Source organism: Phocoena sinus, chromosome 15 (assembly GCF_008692025.1).
Source record: "Phocoena sinus isolate mPhoSin1 chromosome 15, mPhoSin1.pri, whole genome shotgun sequence".
NCBI lineage: Eukaryota > Metazoa > Chordata > Mammalia > Artiodactyla > Phocoenidae > Phocoena > Phocoena sinus.
Genome location: NC_045777.1, coordinates 47386799 through 47400680, shown reverse-complemented (window position 1 = coordinate 47400680; position 13882 = coordinate 47386799). Strand labels below are relative to the sequence as shown.

The following is a 13882-nucleotide window of genomic DNA, read 5'->3' as shown; positions in this document are numbered from 1 at the left end:
AGCACCCCACCGGGTTCTTGCCCCAGTCTCCTGCTGCTGTGACTTGCTTATTACCTTTTCATTACCTACCTCACTTCCCCCAACAGTGTTTCCTAGAATCACCTCTCAAATAAACCATATGCATTCGAATCCTTGCCTCAGGCTCTGCTTCTGGGTAAATCCAAGCTAACACGTCTGCTTACATGAAATTGCCCTAAATGCCTTACTTTTATTCAGCAAACTTGTACCTAGTGCTGGTCCCTAGGGTTGGCACAGCAATGCCTGGCAGTGAGTGCAGACCCCGCACCTGGTCCTAGGTGACTAGGCAATGGGCTCCAGGAGCACAGCTGGTGCAGTCCTCCCCTAAGACGGAACTGACCCCCCTTAATTCTCATGTGTGCGAGAACAGTCTGAGCTACCAAGTTTTGAAGGCCTAGCAGGCAACACTTACATCCAACGTGAAAACTCCTGCACCTGATGTTTTGAATATTGAGAAGGCACTGCTGCATCCCAGGCACTTCAGGTCGTTAGAGCATCTGTGGTTATTGTTCAGCTTGATCAGTGAAGAGCGTTCGGGAGACTACTGTGTGCCTGCACTGTCCTGATGTGGCCTTGTTTTTATTTAAATGTATCTCCAGTAGCAGCTTGTTTACTTGTCATTTGTCTTCCTTAAGTAAAGCTAGAGCTCAGAATGGGTTTTCTTAGAAAAAATAAAAATTAAAATATGACTCCATTTCCTCTTCCTGTTTGCAAAGATTAATAAGAGGACATTCACTGTATTTTGCGAAAGCTTATTATTGTCTTTTACACAACCTATTTTTTTTATTTTATTTATTTTTTTATACAGCAGGTTCTTATTAGTTATCAATTTTATACATATAGTGTATATAAGTCAATCCCAATTATCACGACCTATTACTGTCCGTTCTCGGCTGTAAATTCCCAGAAAGCAGGAGCCATTTGTATTTGGTGACTTTTCCCAGGATCGAAGTGTTTTGAAAGTGTACTTGAATAAGGAACAGACGGTAGCGCCAAGACCTCTCCCTCACCTGCTCTGACCCCTAGCACCACCGGTCACCCTCATACCATGTGGGGGACACCCCAGAGCCCCCATCCCTGCTCCACATCGCATGGCTGTCTTTCCTGAGATAAGAATTGGCTGTAGGAACTGTGTCAGCTCAAAAGCTTGGAACAAAACTCATGTTATGATTTTCAGATCCCTTTTCCATGAAATTTGTGTGAAATAACATTTCTCTGAAACGATAGCAGTTTTATGTTTTATGTCATGTAACCATTATGGTGTTCTGACTGCTACAATGGCTTTTTAAAAAGGCAAAGTGCTCACAGGTTGAGGGTATTTGTTCCTTTTAAAATGTGTCTGCAATGTCAAATTCCATTCTCCATCAAGAAAAATCATAAATATTAAATCCTATTATATATGCTATCTGTTCATATGTATGTGTGTATATTACCATATATATCAATAGCTGTGTATAGATTTGCAATACAAATCCATATACAGAAAATATATCGTTTTATCATGAATAATTAATTTTAACCTCCTGGAAGGAGTGAGAATTCCAGATTATCACTCAACATTTGAATAAAGGAGAAGGTATTTTCCTGTTTTGGAAGTGTGGATTTTTTTTTTTTTTTTTTTCTTTTCACCTCATGCCACTCTGAAGCTACATGAAATTATAAGAAGGAAACTGAAGCTGCATATATTCAATAGAAAAAGAGTGAAATGCACTCCAGAAATAGAAAAGAAATAAGATGAAATTCCAGCTGGGAGGGATTCCTAGAGCTATAGGGGAAAACAGAGCCTCTGGCTTTAATTTATGGAGGAGTCTGCCAGTGGATGGCCTCTCATAATCTGTGCCATCTGTATTATTGATTAATGAGGTCAAGGGCAGCGTTACTCACTGTTGGTTCTCTCCCAGGACCCCTGTTCACTTTGCAAAGTGCTCAGGAAGCATTGTCTTCTCATCACCATCTCCCCCGCTCTGGGTTGGGTGACGCCTGCCAACAGATGCCAAAGAGCCTCCCTCCCATGTTGATGCAGGGGTGCTGACAGATCCCTCCCTGCCAACGAATGAGTCAGATGGTTGCTGGCCTCTTCTCGAGATAAAAGCCCCTTCACCAAGGAGCAAAGAGAGTGGCTTAGAACCAAGCATCAGTGTATCCACATCTGTGGAAAAGTAAAATATTCCATCAGCAAACAATGAACTGTATTGGTGTTTTTTACAAAAAAAAAAAAAAAAAAAAAAAAAACACTAGCTAAATGGAGTAGTTTCCCAGTTTTCTAACTGACTCTCTCCCTCCTGGAATATGTCCATACCCTATCTGTATCCCTGTCTATTGTCACTGTGGTCACTCCTTCTGCCTTGATAACTTGCCCTGAGTCTCTTTAGAGCAGTATATTTTTAAATGGAGCTGTGGTAGCTGCTTTTTGGTCTCTCACCTCCAACTCTTCCCTCCTTTGGCTACCATCTCTAACACACCTGCCTAATGGCTTAATGTCATGGAGAAAAAAGTATCTCCATGGGAGGTGTCACAAATGGGTATCTGCTTTTACCCTGCCTCTGTTTACGCATTGTAGCATAGAGTGTCGGGTCAGGGCCGTGAGACCCAGGCTTCTGGGTTCAGATCCAAGCCCCCACCCCACTGGTAGTTGTACGACCGTGGTCAAGGCTTCACCTTGGTCAGGTCCAGATTGCTGGCCAATGAGGGTGACACTGCCCACGTTTTGGGGTTGCTGTAGGATTGAATGAAATAACCCTTCCAGTCCTCTTGTTTGCAGGAAGTGTCAGGTAAATCTTCCCTACTGTGGTGAGCAGTGGTCACAGAAAGGGAAGGTAGAGGTGGACATGAGGTCATGGTCACAGCTTTCACTATAGATATTGCAGAACCAATGATGCTTTAATTCCTTCTAGAGTGTGGAGAAAAATTATTCCCTAATTTGCCTCCTTGTTTGTCCTCCAGTTCATTGCTTCTATAGAAAAAATTGGTTTTGCATAAATAGACTCACAGACATAGAAAACAAACTTATGGTTACCAAAGGGGAAAGTGAGGGGAGAGATGAGTTAGGAATTTGGGATTAACAGATACACACTACTATATATAAAATAAACAACAAGGACCTGCTTATAGCACAGGGAACTATATTCAATACCTTGTAATAACCTGTAATGAAAAAGAATCTGAAAAAGAATATATACGTGTGTGTGTGTGTGTATATATATATATATATATATATATATATATATATATATATACCTGAATCACTTTGCTGTACACCTGAAACATTGTAAATCAACTATACCTCAATTTAAAATTTTTTAAATAAATAAATTTTTTAAAAATTGGTTTTGGTAAATGTAGGCTCTGAATCTGGAGCTGAAATTTGGAGATAGTCTATACATTGAAAACTGTTCTATTTATAAAGAGATAAAAGTAGATCACTATCCATGCAGATTTGACATCTAGGCTCAACGTGAGGTGCATTTCTTGCAGGAGTAAATCTAAGTGGATAACTTGTATTATACTTTCTTATTTTAGTTTTTCTTTTCATTAAAGTTATATGCACAGAGCTTAAAGAGGCAACCACTTCCAGAAGGCTTATGAAAGACAGCCACCTTCCCGTCCCACCCTTCAGAAGCAGCTGCTTTCCACTAGTTTGGTTGTTCCTGACACTTGCTCAGTGTCTGCAAATAACGTGCTTCTATGGCAGTTACTTGACTTTTCAGTTTCCAGAATGCTCCATGGCTTCACAGTAGTGTGGAAGAGGAAGGTTAAGGTCTCTTTCAGCCCTGCCCACCCCGGTTGCCCAGCCCTCTGTCCTCCCCAAACAATTACACCATAAATTTGCTTAGACAGTAGTTTATGCTGTGTTTATTATGACTATGTGACCACTGTTTATAGCTGAGCCAATAATGGGTAATGATTCATCTTCCTTTCCTGCACAACTCTGTTTTCCCCATGGTTTAGAACTGTCTTTTTTTTGTTGTTGTTTGTTTGCTGAGGTATCTATGCTGTGTTCCCAGAGATCTCCAGTCTCTTTTCCGTGGGTTCAAAATCATAAGATTTTCCATCAGTTTTGTCCTTCTGGCATCATTTCGTCTGAGTCTTCTGACCTGCTGCAAAAATTTCATCTTGGATTCTCCTTTTACCATCATTTTGGAATCTTCCTTCATCACCATCTTGGAAATCTTCTTCACTTATTACGATAGATTTTTATTGTTTGGTTTAATGGTTTATTGTAACATAATTCTCTGTAACAATTGTTTTACTCCCTGATTTTAGTGGAGCACATCCTCCAGTAGCTTTCTGGGAAAAGATACGTAGGAATTACATTTTTTCTGAGATAATTAAACTTTTATTTTTAGTCTTCTCTCACCCTTAATGACAATTTGGTTGAGTGTAGAATTCCAGGTTGAAATCATTTTCCTTTCTAATCTTGAAGGCGTTCCTCCATTGTCTTCTAGCTTCCAGTGCTTTGGTTGAGAAATAAAATGTCATTCTGGTTTTGATCCTTTGTATATATTCCTGTTTTTCTCTCTTTGGTAGTTTCTAGGACCATTTTTTTGGTCCTGGCCTTTTGAAAATTCACAATGACGTGCATTGGTATGCATCATTTTGTCCTTTGTGCTGGAAAATGCACATCCTTAACTTCTGGGAATCTTTAATTATCTATTTGATTATTTCCTCTCCTCCTTTTTCTGGAACTTCTCTTCTTTAAATGCCAGGTCTCCTGTTTCTGATAAGGTGAGGGATGTGCAGTCACTGGTCTGCTTGAAGAGAGGGAGGAGGTTTGGGATTGAATTCTTAAACAGTCTCACGGTCATCCTGTTTTCAGGCCACATTTACCATCACTTCTAGAGCTTGGCCCACTGCCTGCTGAATGACCGATTGTTCTTCTGCTTTCAGCCTCCAAACTTTCGTTGCTCAGATCAGCTCTTCTATTCTCCTTTCCTCCCAGGTTTATCTCTTGTTAAAAAAAAAAAAAAAAAAAAAACCAGTCCTTTTGCTGTTACCCTGTTATAGTGCAACAAGAAAGAGCAAAGGTACTGGTATGTGTTCAATCTGCCATCTTTAATTAAAAGCCCAAGTGATTTTTTAAGAAAATTCAGAATTGATATTTGCCACGTTTTAAGTCCATTAGCCTAACTATAATAAATTTTAAAATATTCACCACATTTTATGACCTGATGGAAAATGAACAGTCTAGTCCAATTTGTTCTGTTCCATAGACGGTAAGTGATGGTCACAGGTTCTAAGAGTATACGGTCCAAGGAGAGATGATAAAAGGGTCAAGTTTGTTCTAAAGTGATTCTCGTGGCACAAGTTCTCTTCTTGACAACCCTGTCATCTGTAACTTAGATCTGCAAATACACATCCATATAAGGCAAAATTAGCAACAGAAAATACCTCAGTGTCCCTACAGCAGTGGAAGAATGCGTTAATGAAAAGAAGCTGGCCTCATTATTCATTTATGGTTCTATTTAGGTGATATCTTTCATGTTATTTGAATCCAGAAAGCCCTCTCTGGTTTGACTTTGCCTGATCCTTTCTTCATAGCCGCTCACAGCAGTAGGGGAGGGGAGAGGTGCCAAAGGCGGCCTTGTCCCTGGAATCCCTTTTCCTGTTGTCTTTGGTGCACCGTGTGCCTGTCACTGTCCCAGCTGAGAGGTGGCATTTGCTGTGTCCTTTTCCGCTTTTGAGGCCAAGGGCAAAGGCAGCTAGAAGTGTCCTGTGGCCCTGGGGTGGCTGACACTTTTCTAGGGAGGTGGGAGGGACTGTGAGTGACAGCCCAGGAAGCAACTCTGACAGGGCACTGGGACTCTCCCAGCCTCCTTTGGGAGAGTCTGCAAAAATGGACCTACTCTGCAGAGCAGAGGAAAAATACCAGCTTTTGCTCCAAAAGAGACTTTGAAGGATTTGCAGAGGAGAAGTGACTCTTCCTCCAGAGCAGGGATCTTAACCTGGGCCCCTCCCCCTCTCTCCTCCCCCACCCCTCCCCGCAGCCCCTCCTCCCACAATGCGCAGCGGGGCCCCGCCCCTCCTTCTGCACCAGGGGCCTCCTTCTCCTGCAGGAAGTCTGCACACAGGAGGCCAAGCCTGCTTATCCTCCAGCAAGGTGTCCACTGGTCTCAGCAGAGTCACCACATCTTTAAAGGGACAGCTCCCCACTGCTAAGATAATGTTTTCTCCAGATCAATACGCAAATCAATCTTTTAAAAATTCTGATTAAGCCAGGGGTCAAGTGCCCACAAGGCCTGGCATATAATAGAGAGGAGAGAAGAGGGCGCGGGGAGTGGAGGGGGAGACCACAAATCAACTGTCCGCGCCTCTTCTGAAGGGTGGCAGCTGCCCAGCCCTGGGTAGAGTGTTGACAAGGACCCAGGGTCGGGTAGCTCCTATGGTCCACGTGGAGTTAGGGATGCTGAGGCTGGCGGGCTCCTGGGAGACATGGGACTTTGGCTCGGCTGTGCAGAACCTGCCTCAGATTGTCCGTCTACCCAGCTTTCCCTCTCCTCTGGGGGTCAGACCCAAGTTATGGCTGGGCAGCCTCCCGGTTCCCCGGCCTACTCCTGGTCTCCTCTCCTGGGCATCTCCCCCTAATGAAGTCCTTGCAGGTTCAACCCCATCTTGGCATCCGATTTTCAGGAGACCCAGACTGTGATGCCTGAAGACTTCAGTCAATTCCTATCAACTGGCAGATGGCCTGGGTCTCCGGGACAGAGACACAAATGCTAGATTGTGTGTCTGGGTCATCACTGGCCACAGCTCCAGGAGCCAGGCTGTCTCCCTCGCACAGTCGATGTCCTGTTTCTCACCTCCTCTCCCCTTTTCCTCCAGGTTGTGGCTCTGTCCTCCTGGTGCCTGCTGAGGGACTCCATTTACTACACGCTGTCCGTGGTTGCACTCATCGTGGTAAGTGTGTGATGGGCACCTCGCCTGGATCCCTGGCCTCTTATCTCCCAATCATCCTTCTCAGCTTGGGGTGACATGTGGCTCCTCCAGGTGGAGCAGGTGCGTGGAGGCGGCTACTTGGATCACTCAGAACCCCAGCCTGATGGTCCGGTGCTCAGAACAGGAGCTGGCTCTGGTCCCCCAGCTCCATGAGCATCCCCTGCTGTTTTCCTACGATTCCCCCGACCCTTGGCACTCACTTTCCTCATGGGCTCCTCTGTAACTCCCTTCAGCATCCCTGGGTGTGGACCTTCCTTCTCCCCCTTACTCTGTGCACTCTCCCAGGACACGCCCTGCCCGTCCCACAGTACCTGTTGCCATTACCGCCTTCACGCGGACACGCCTACACTGTGTCCCTAGCAGTGGGTAAGCAACTCTCTACTAGACACCTTCATGCCCCAGACCCAATGTGTCTCTACACTTGGGATGATTTCCCCAAGACTGGACCCTCCTCCTTTATTTCAGCCCCCGTTCCTACCCTAGCTACCCAGCCTGGGAATGATATTAAACTGACCTTCCCCCCAACTCCCAACATACGCATTTGGCGTCAGTGTCCTGTGGATTTTCACTTTGTAAAAGTCTCCCCAGTGTGTCCCCCGTAGCCTGTTTTCCTTGAGGCTTTTTGCATCTCTGGCCTGCACTGATGAAGCTCATTGCAGATTAATGTAACGAGTAGAATCACAGCTGCCCACCCCCTCCCTGGTCAGTCCTCAGAGCTGTCCAAACGGTGTCTCGACAAAGAACACCTGCAAATGCCAGTCCTGTGTTTATATGATCAGCGGCTCCATGTCCTGTGGGGATAAACCCAAATCCCTTAGCTTGGCAAGCCGAGCCGTCTAGGAGAAGGGCAGCAAGTCAGAACAACACATGGGAATCGGGAGACCTGGCTCCTAACTCGGGTCCCCTTCTCGCTAGCTCTAATGACCTTGGAGAAATCAGTGTCTCCAGGTCTTAGTTTCCTTACGCACAGAACGGAAATAGATCCTCTGAAGGATTTACTTACCTGTTTACAAAGCACTTACCTGTATATTATTTAATTATAAACAATTAATTTAATTATAAAGCTATATACAAATAAGTCAAAAGTGATGTTTAATACAAGACTTTCCCCAAGGAATCAGATGGGTTAGTTAAGTCAACAGCAGCTCCACGTGAAGAGCTTGGGTTTACAACCACAGCACCCTCATTCCAGGAGCGATTGACGATCAGGAGGGTTGAGACCAGCCCCCCAAGGGCAGAAGTGCTCCGACGTACACGTTGGACTGAAAACACAGTGTGTCTGTTGAATTCCCGGTCAGCAGACTTAAGGACACCTATGAGCTCTGTGTTCTTGTACCTGTGGAAGAGGTATGATCACCCCCAGATCTAGAAGCCTCTGTTCACCCAGCCCAGACTGCTCAAACACGCTCTGCAGAATCTTTGTCCAGTGATGCCTGATCCCATACAGCTCACATGTACTCTGCTCTTCTGCTGTCAGGGTATTTTAGGATGATTTCTGAAAATTACATTTTTCAAGAGACGTGTTAGTGCATGGTGTCAATGAACGCAGTTCTCCCTTTTACTGAATTCCAGAAGGAGGTGTCCACCCTCCTAGAGACAAGGCGATGAGCCAGAACAACGCAGTCCAAGACCCCCTGGGAGGGACTTCCCTGGAGGTGCAGCGGTTAAGAACCCACCTGCCAATGCAGGGGACACGGGTTTGAGCCGTGTCGAAGATCCCACATGCCGTGGAGCAACTGAGCCCAAGAGCCACAACTACTGAAGCCCGCGTGCCACAACTACTGAAGTCCATGCGCCTAGAGCCCGTGCTCTGCAACAAGAGAAGCCACCGCAGTGAGAAGCCCGCGCACCGCAACAAAGAGTAGCCCCTGCACGCCGCAACTAGAGAGAAAGCCCATACGCAGCAACGAAGACCTGACACAGGCAGAAATAAATAAGTAAATAAATTTATACCAAAGGAAAAAAAAAAAACAAGACCCCCTGGGAGCATGGACCGGGCAGCATCCACGCCCGTCGCGCCTGTCGGCAGATCTGCTGGTGTCAGTTTCACTGTTTTCACGTGGACACCTCCTGGACCGTGTGTGAAATAACCTGTCTTCTGTCACATTTATCTGGCCGTGTTCAAGATAGAACAAATGTAATTGTTGCTAAGAAGAAGAAACGTGTGAAGAGACAAAGCGGTTTTGCATCCTCAGGCTGTGGGCGACGCTCACCCGAGCGGGGTCTTTGGGCAAAGCAATCACCTGCTGAGGATGAATCAGAGCTGACTCAGCTGCTCGCAGGATGCCAGCAGCTCTGTGTTCCCTCCGATGGCAACAGAGTCAAAAGCAAGTGATTCTTTGCTGTGACCTAGAGATTGGACTGTGTATTTACCGACTTGACGTCAAGGCTAGATTTTTATGATCTTGAGAAAAATTACCTTTCTCCACTGTTAGGAAGTAATGGAAAAGAGAACGTCTGGGTCCTCAGGGTTTGGTCTCGGTTCTTTCTACTTTAAGTGGTGTTCCTCCAAATTCAGCAGCACAGGAAACGCTCAGCATGTCTCCTGGAAACATGCAAACCAGAGATTTTAATTCAGTAGATCCTGGGGTTGGACCCAGGAAGCTTCACTTCAACCAGGATCTTCCCCCGTGATTCTGATGCCAGTGGCACCCACTGTGCTTGGAGAAACTCAACCTCAAATACGGTTGGACACCATTTCCTCAGATGGTCATCTGCTGCAGGCGAGGCTCGTCTCGAAAGGGGAAGCATCGTGGCAGCTTGGTTGGCTGGATTTCTGAGGGCTGTTCGTTCTTGGGGTCATTTCCACATGAGACTTAAAACCAGCCTGAAGAGCAAAACAGCCTCATACCCGAAGAGCAGCGCTTAGCAAAGGAGGTTCGTCCATGTCCACAGATCTCTTCCACGCGCCAGCCCCAGGCTGCTGCTCCACACGCCATATCTTTCCGTCAAGGTTTCCTAGTCTCCTCTTTCTATGTTTTCCCTAATGTCATGGTAACAGCACCACTTTTCTTCGGGTTTTCCCTGTATAACACAAAGCTTCTCCATCGGACTCTGCAACGGGCACTGAAAAGTCCTGTACTTAGAACACTCCTCCTACCCACAAATAATTACCAATAATTATCTGAATAATTTATTTTAACTATTAGGGGTTTTTTTTACCCTCTCCCCCTTTTTATGGCTCTGAAATGTTCAGAAGGCAGTCCCCTGAGGTGCCGCAATGAAGAGCTAATTCACCCGGAGGGCAAGTCCAGACTAAATGGGACCAGAGGCCACTTCTAAATACATCTGCCCACAGGGAGGAGCCCCGAGGACAGTCCCTCAGGGCTGGGGATCCAAAGAGCAGGAAAGACCACGTCTCCAGGGAGGCTTAGGGCCACGGGTCCAGGGAGTGCTGATGGGGTCGTTACTACCTGGATTCTGAAACAGCTGACATGGAAGCTGCTGCAGAGGCCCAGGCCAAAAAGCAGAAACACAGCACGGGTGTTCTGAAACCAACAGAGCTTCAAACGGTTAACTTAGAGACAAGGGACTCAGTTCACGTCGATATCTGGGATTTACCTGACCTTTGCTCTCTGCTATTTTCTAGTTTGTTTGTTGTTGCTGTTTTTTAAAGAGAGAGTGAAAAAATAAAGATAAATAGAGAGCGGAAGAAATTAAGAACATGCTCTCATCTAAAGCAGTTCTAATTGCAAAAGCGTACAGCGCCTGTCTCTCAGCGCCCTTCCCCCGCCCCATCAGGCATCCCCCTTTAGCCCAGGTGACATTCTCTACAGTGAAGCATCAGGCCCTGGAGAAGCTTGACATGGCTCAGGAAGCTCGCCCCATGACTTGGGTCTCTTTCTGCAAGAGAAGTGTCGCTGTTTAGGTTCTGAGAGCATCTTGGCTCCTTCGGAGCATGTCCTGTGTGCCTCTACACGATGGGGAGTCTGCAGACCCTCGTGGACACTCTTGCTGCTGTCTCTCACACCAAGGACCCACCCCCACCTGACTATGGCAGCTCCAGCCTCCCCATCTTCTTTCTCCAGATTCCAGCAGACCCGACAGACAGTCTCTTTTATTGAAATGTTACTGTAATTTACATAATCATGTAATTTACATAAATGCAAATGATTCATTACATCGTCAATCTAACAGCTGCCCTAAAAGGAATACTTTATTTTTACCCTTCATCTCTGCTTCAAGATGGGGGATTTTGAGCACCAAGAGAAGGGAAACTTCCAGGGGGTATGGAGAGGCCTCTGAGACAGGTTCCAAATAACAGACAGGCTCACAAATGCAGCTTGGGGGAGGAGGGGCTGCCCACCTGGAGAAGGGCCAGGTGGGCCATTGGCAGTTGCGGGGCCCCTCAGGGCAACCTGAGCACCGGCACAGCAGCAAGGCTCATCCGAGGTGACACTGCCCTCTCACTCAGTGCAGCCCCCCACTCTCATAAAGAGAGACAACTCAGCTGACCCATCTGCCGGAGACAGCCTAGGCAGCGCTGTCCAATATGATGGCCACCGAGCACGTGAGCCTTTGAGCTCTTTTTTTTTTAAATTTTTATTTTATATTGGAGTAGAGTTGATTTACAATGTTGTGTTAGTTTCAGGTATACAGCAAAGTGATTCAGTTGTACATATACATGTGTCTATTCTTTTTCAAATTCTTTTCCCATTTAGCCATTGTACTCTTGAAATGCAACCATTGCAACCAAGGAACTGAACCTTATTTCATTGATTTCAATGTATGAGGCCACATGTGGCTAGTGCCTATCAGCTTGGATAGCACAGTTGTAGAGAGCAAATCCTTCCAGAGGAAGTATACCTACATTCTCACGGGCACTTTTAACAGTCATAGACTCCATACTTCCTACGGGACTGAGTACAGTGTTGGGTCGTTCGATGGAGATTTCCTAGTTCAATACTCACCACTGCGCAAGCAGCTGTGATAGGAGTCCCATTTTACAGATGGCAACACCAAGGCTCCAGAAATCCAGGGATTTGCTCAAGGTGAGCGAGCTGCAACCTCTCAGGCCAACCAGAGCAGGAGGATAAGATGTACAGCTGCATCAGCCCAGCAAAGAATTCAGGTTTTCCCTCGTACAGTCTGGCTTTACCCCACCTACCACGAAGTCCACCTTCACAGGGGCGCCCGGAGGAAGCGCTTACTTTACATTTGGAGACTGAACGTCTGCCTCCCTCTCCTGGAAGTCTTTCCATCTTAAATCTCCTTATCTCGCCCTTTCTGTGAGAGGAAAGTGCCTGACATGTACCCTGCTGACTGTCCTCTGGTGCCCGCTGTCCTCCACAGCCCGTTCCCCTCGGGCCCTTCCTTCTTCTCCAGTGTGGAGACCCTGAGGCCCTTCTGTTCACGATTACGTCTCGGGGCCCCAGCAAAACGGGAATGACTCTGGCAGCCAGAAGATTCTCACACAGAAGGATGTGAGAGAACATTCAAGTTCCTCAAACAAACCAGGGGGTCCCCTGTTCCCTAATCCCTGCCACAGTGAAGAGGCAGGGCTGCTCTTAAGTGGTGCTGGGGTCAGGGAGGGAGCCGGGGCATCCGAGCATTTGCTCCTAGAGCCGGGAATCGGGTTGGCTGGACGGGATTCCAGTAGACTTGCTCTTTCCCGAGGACAGCAACTTGGACATTTTAGTTCCTCGCCTGTGTTTTTGCGCTGCTGAGCGAACGTAACTTTTTGCTTTAACAGCCGTCATCTCCTGTATCCTAAATTGGTCCTCTCATCATTGTTTCTTCTGCTGTGGCCTGCCCTGCAGGTTGATATGGGATGTCCAGCTCTGCTCAAGCCCTGCCTTTAGTAGCTACCCTCCTGCATCCCCAGCACCGTCAGGTCAGCCAGCTGGAGATGCTCATGTCAGAATCACGATTTACCCTTCAATTGGAAACCGTATCTGTGCCTCACAGCTGTTTTCCAATGTATTCCATCTGACTCCTCCCCTCAGAGGGAATCGCCGTAGGCTCCGCTAAGCCACCCGCACCCCTGTCCCTGAAGCCGGAGGAATGCAAGACGCCGAGTAGGCACATCTGAGGGCATCTACGCCGTGGGGGGTGGGGTGGCGGGGGGAGCAGTTTCCCTTCCCAGCAACGCGGGGAAGATGTTCAAGGTTTCAGTCTCTTGAAAGAGAATGATGGTGTTGATTTTCTCCTTTTACCTTCACTGCTTAAAATTCTGATGGTGCCAGAGATTACTGTACAAGCACAGCAGCCGCCCAGCGCCATGGTTACCGCTTACAACCAGCCAGCCCAGGGCCGTCGTGCGCTGCGGGGCCAGCCTGGCCTCTCCTCTCCTGCCCACTCGCCTGCGACTACCGGCTGTCTGTTCCTTGCTGTTCCACCTTGAGTTCCCTGGGTTGCTCGGTCATCCAGGGATTCACCTGCCTAATGGAATCCTGTCTCTCTCGGAAGAATTCTAGAGCAGACACCAGCACTGAAAAGCTGGTTTCCATGGTACCCAAACGTTTTGCGGAGGCCTGGAGGAAAAGAGCGTTTTTTCAGATTCACTCCTGTGAGTTCCCATTTAGCTCGTCTGCGGAACACGTGGAAAGCTTAGCGTGAAGCCGGGGGTTGCTCTGGAGGAACCAGATATGGGTCAGAGAGCAGGTCCCTGACCAGCCATGCAGCAAATCTGGGGCCCCGAGATCAGCGCACCCACGCGGGCCCTGGCGGGGGGTGGGGCAATAGAGGCCTCGCCCCAAACACAACCAAGCAGAGCACAGAGAGCTGCTTTCCCAAGGCTCCTCTGCAAAATCCCACTTGGGAAAAGGGTGGGGCACCTCCGACCGCTGCGCTCAGGTCTGGGGACTGCGTGTGGTGTAACTGAGGGACCCACCCGGCCCCATCTCAGAGCACCGCGCAGGAGCTGCCTCCAGAACGTCACCCCGCCGCGTGATGGCAGTGGGCTGGCCGCAGGCCGCTGCAGGAAGCGGTC

At 47.5% G+C, this 13882-nt stretch overlaps 1 protein-coding gene across 2 annotated transcripts in view; it reads left to right on the top strand.

Annotated features, from left to right (window-relative positions):
* Positions 1 to 13882, top strand: part of SLC24A3 (solute carrier family 24 member 3) — a 465113-nt gene that overhangs the window by 398990 nt on the left and 52241 nt on the right. For both annotated transcript variants that reach the window (XM_032606684.1, XM_032606683.1), the window contains exon 7: positions 6838 to 6912. In XM_032606684.1, coding sequence (XP_032462575.1) covers positions 6838 to 6912 — 75 coding nt within the window. The remainder of the gene's footprint in view (positions 1 to 6837; positions 6913 to 13882) is intronic.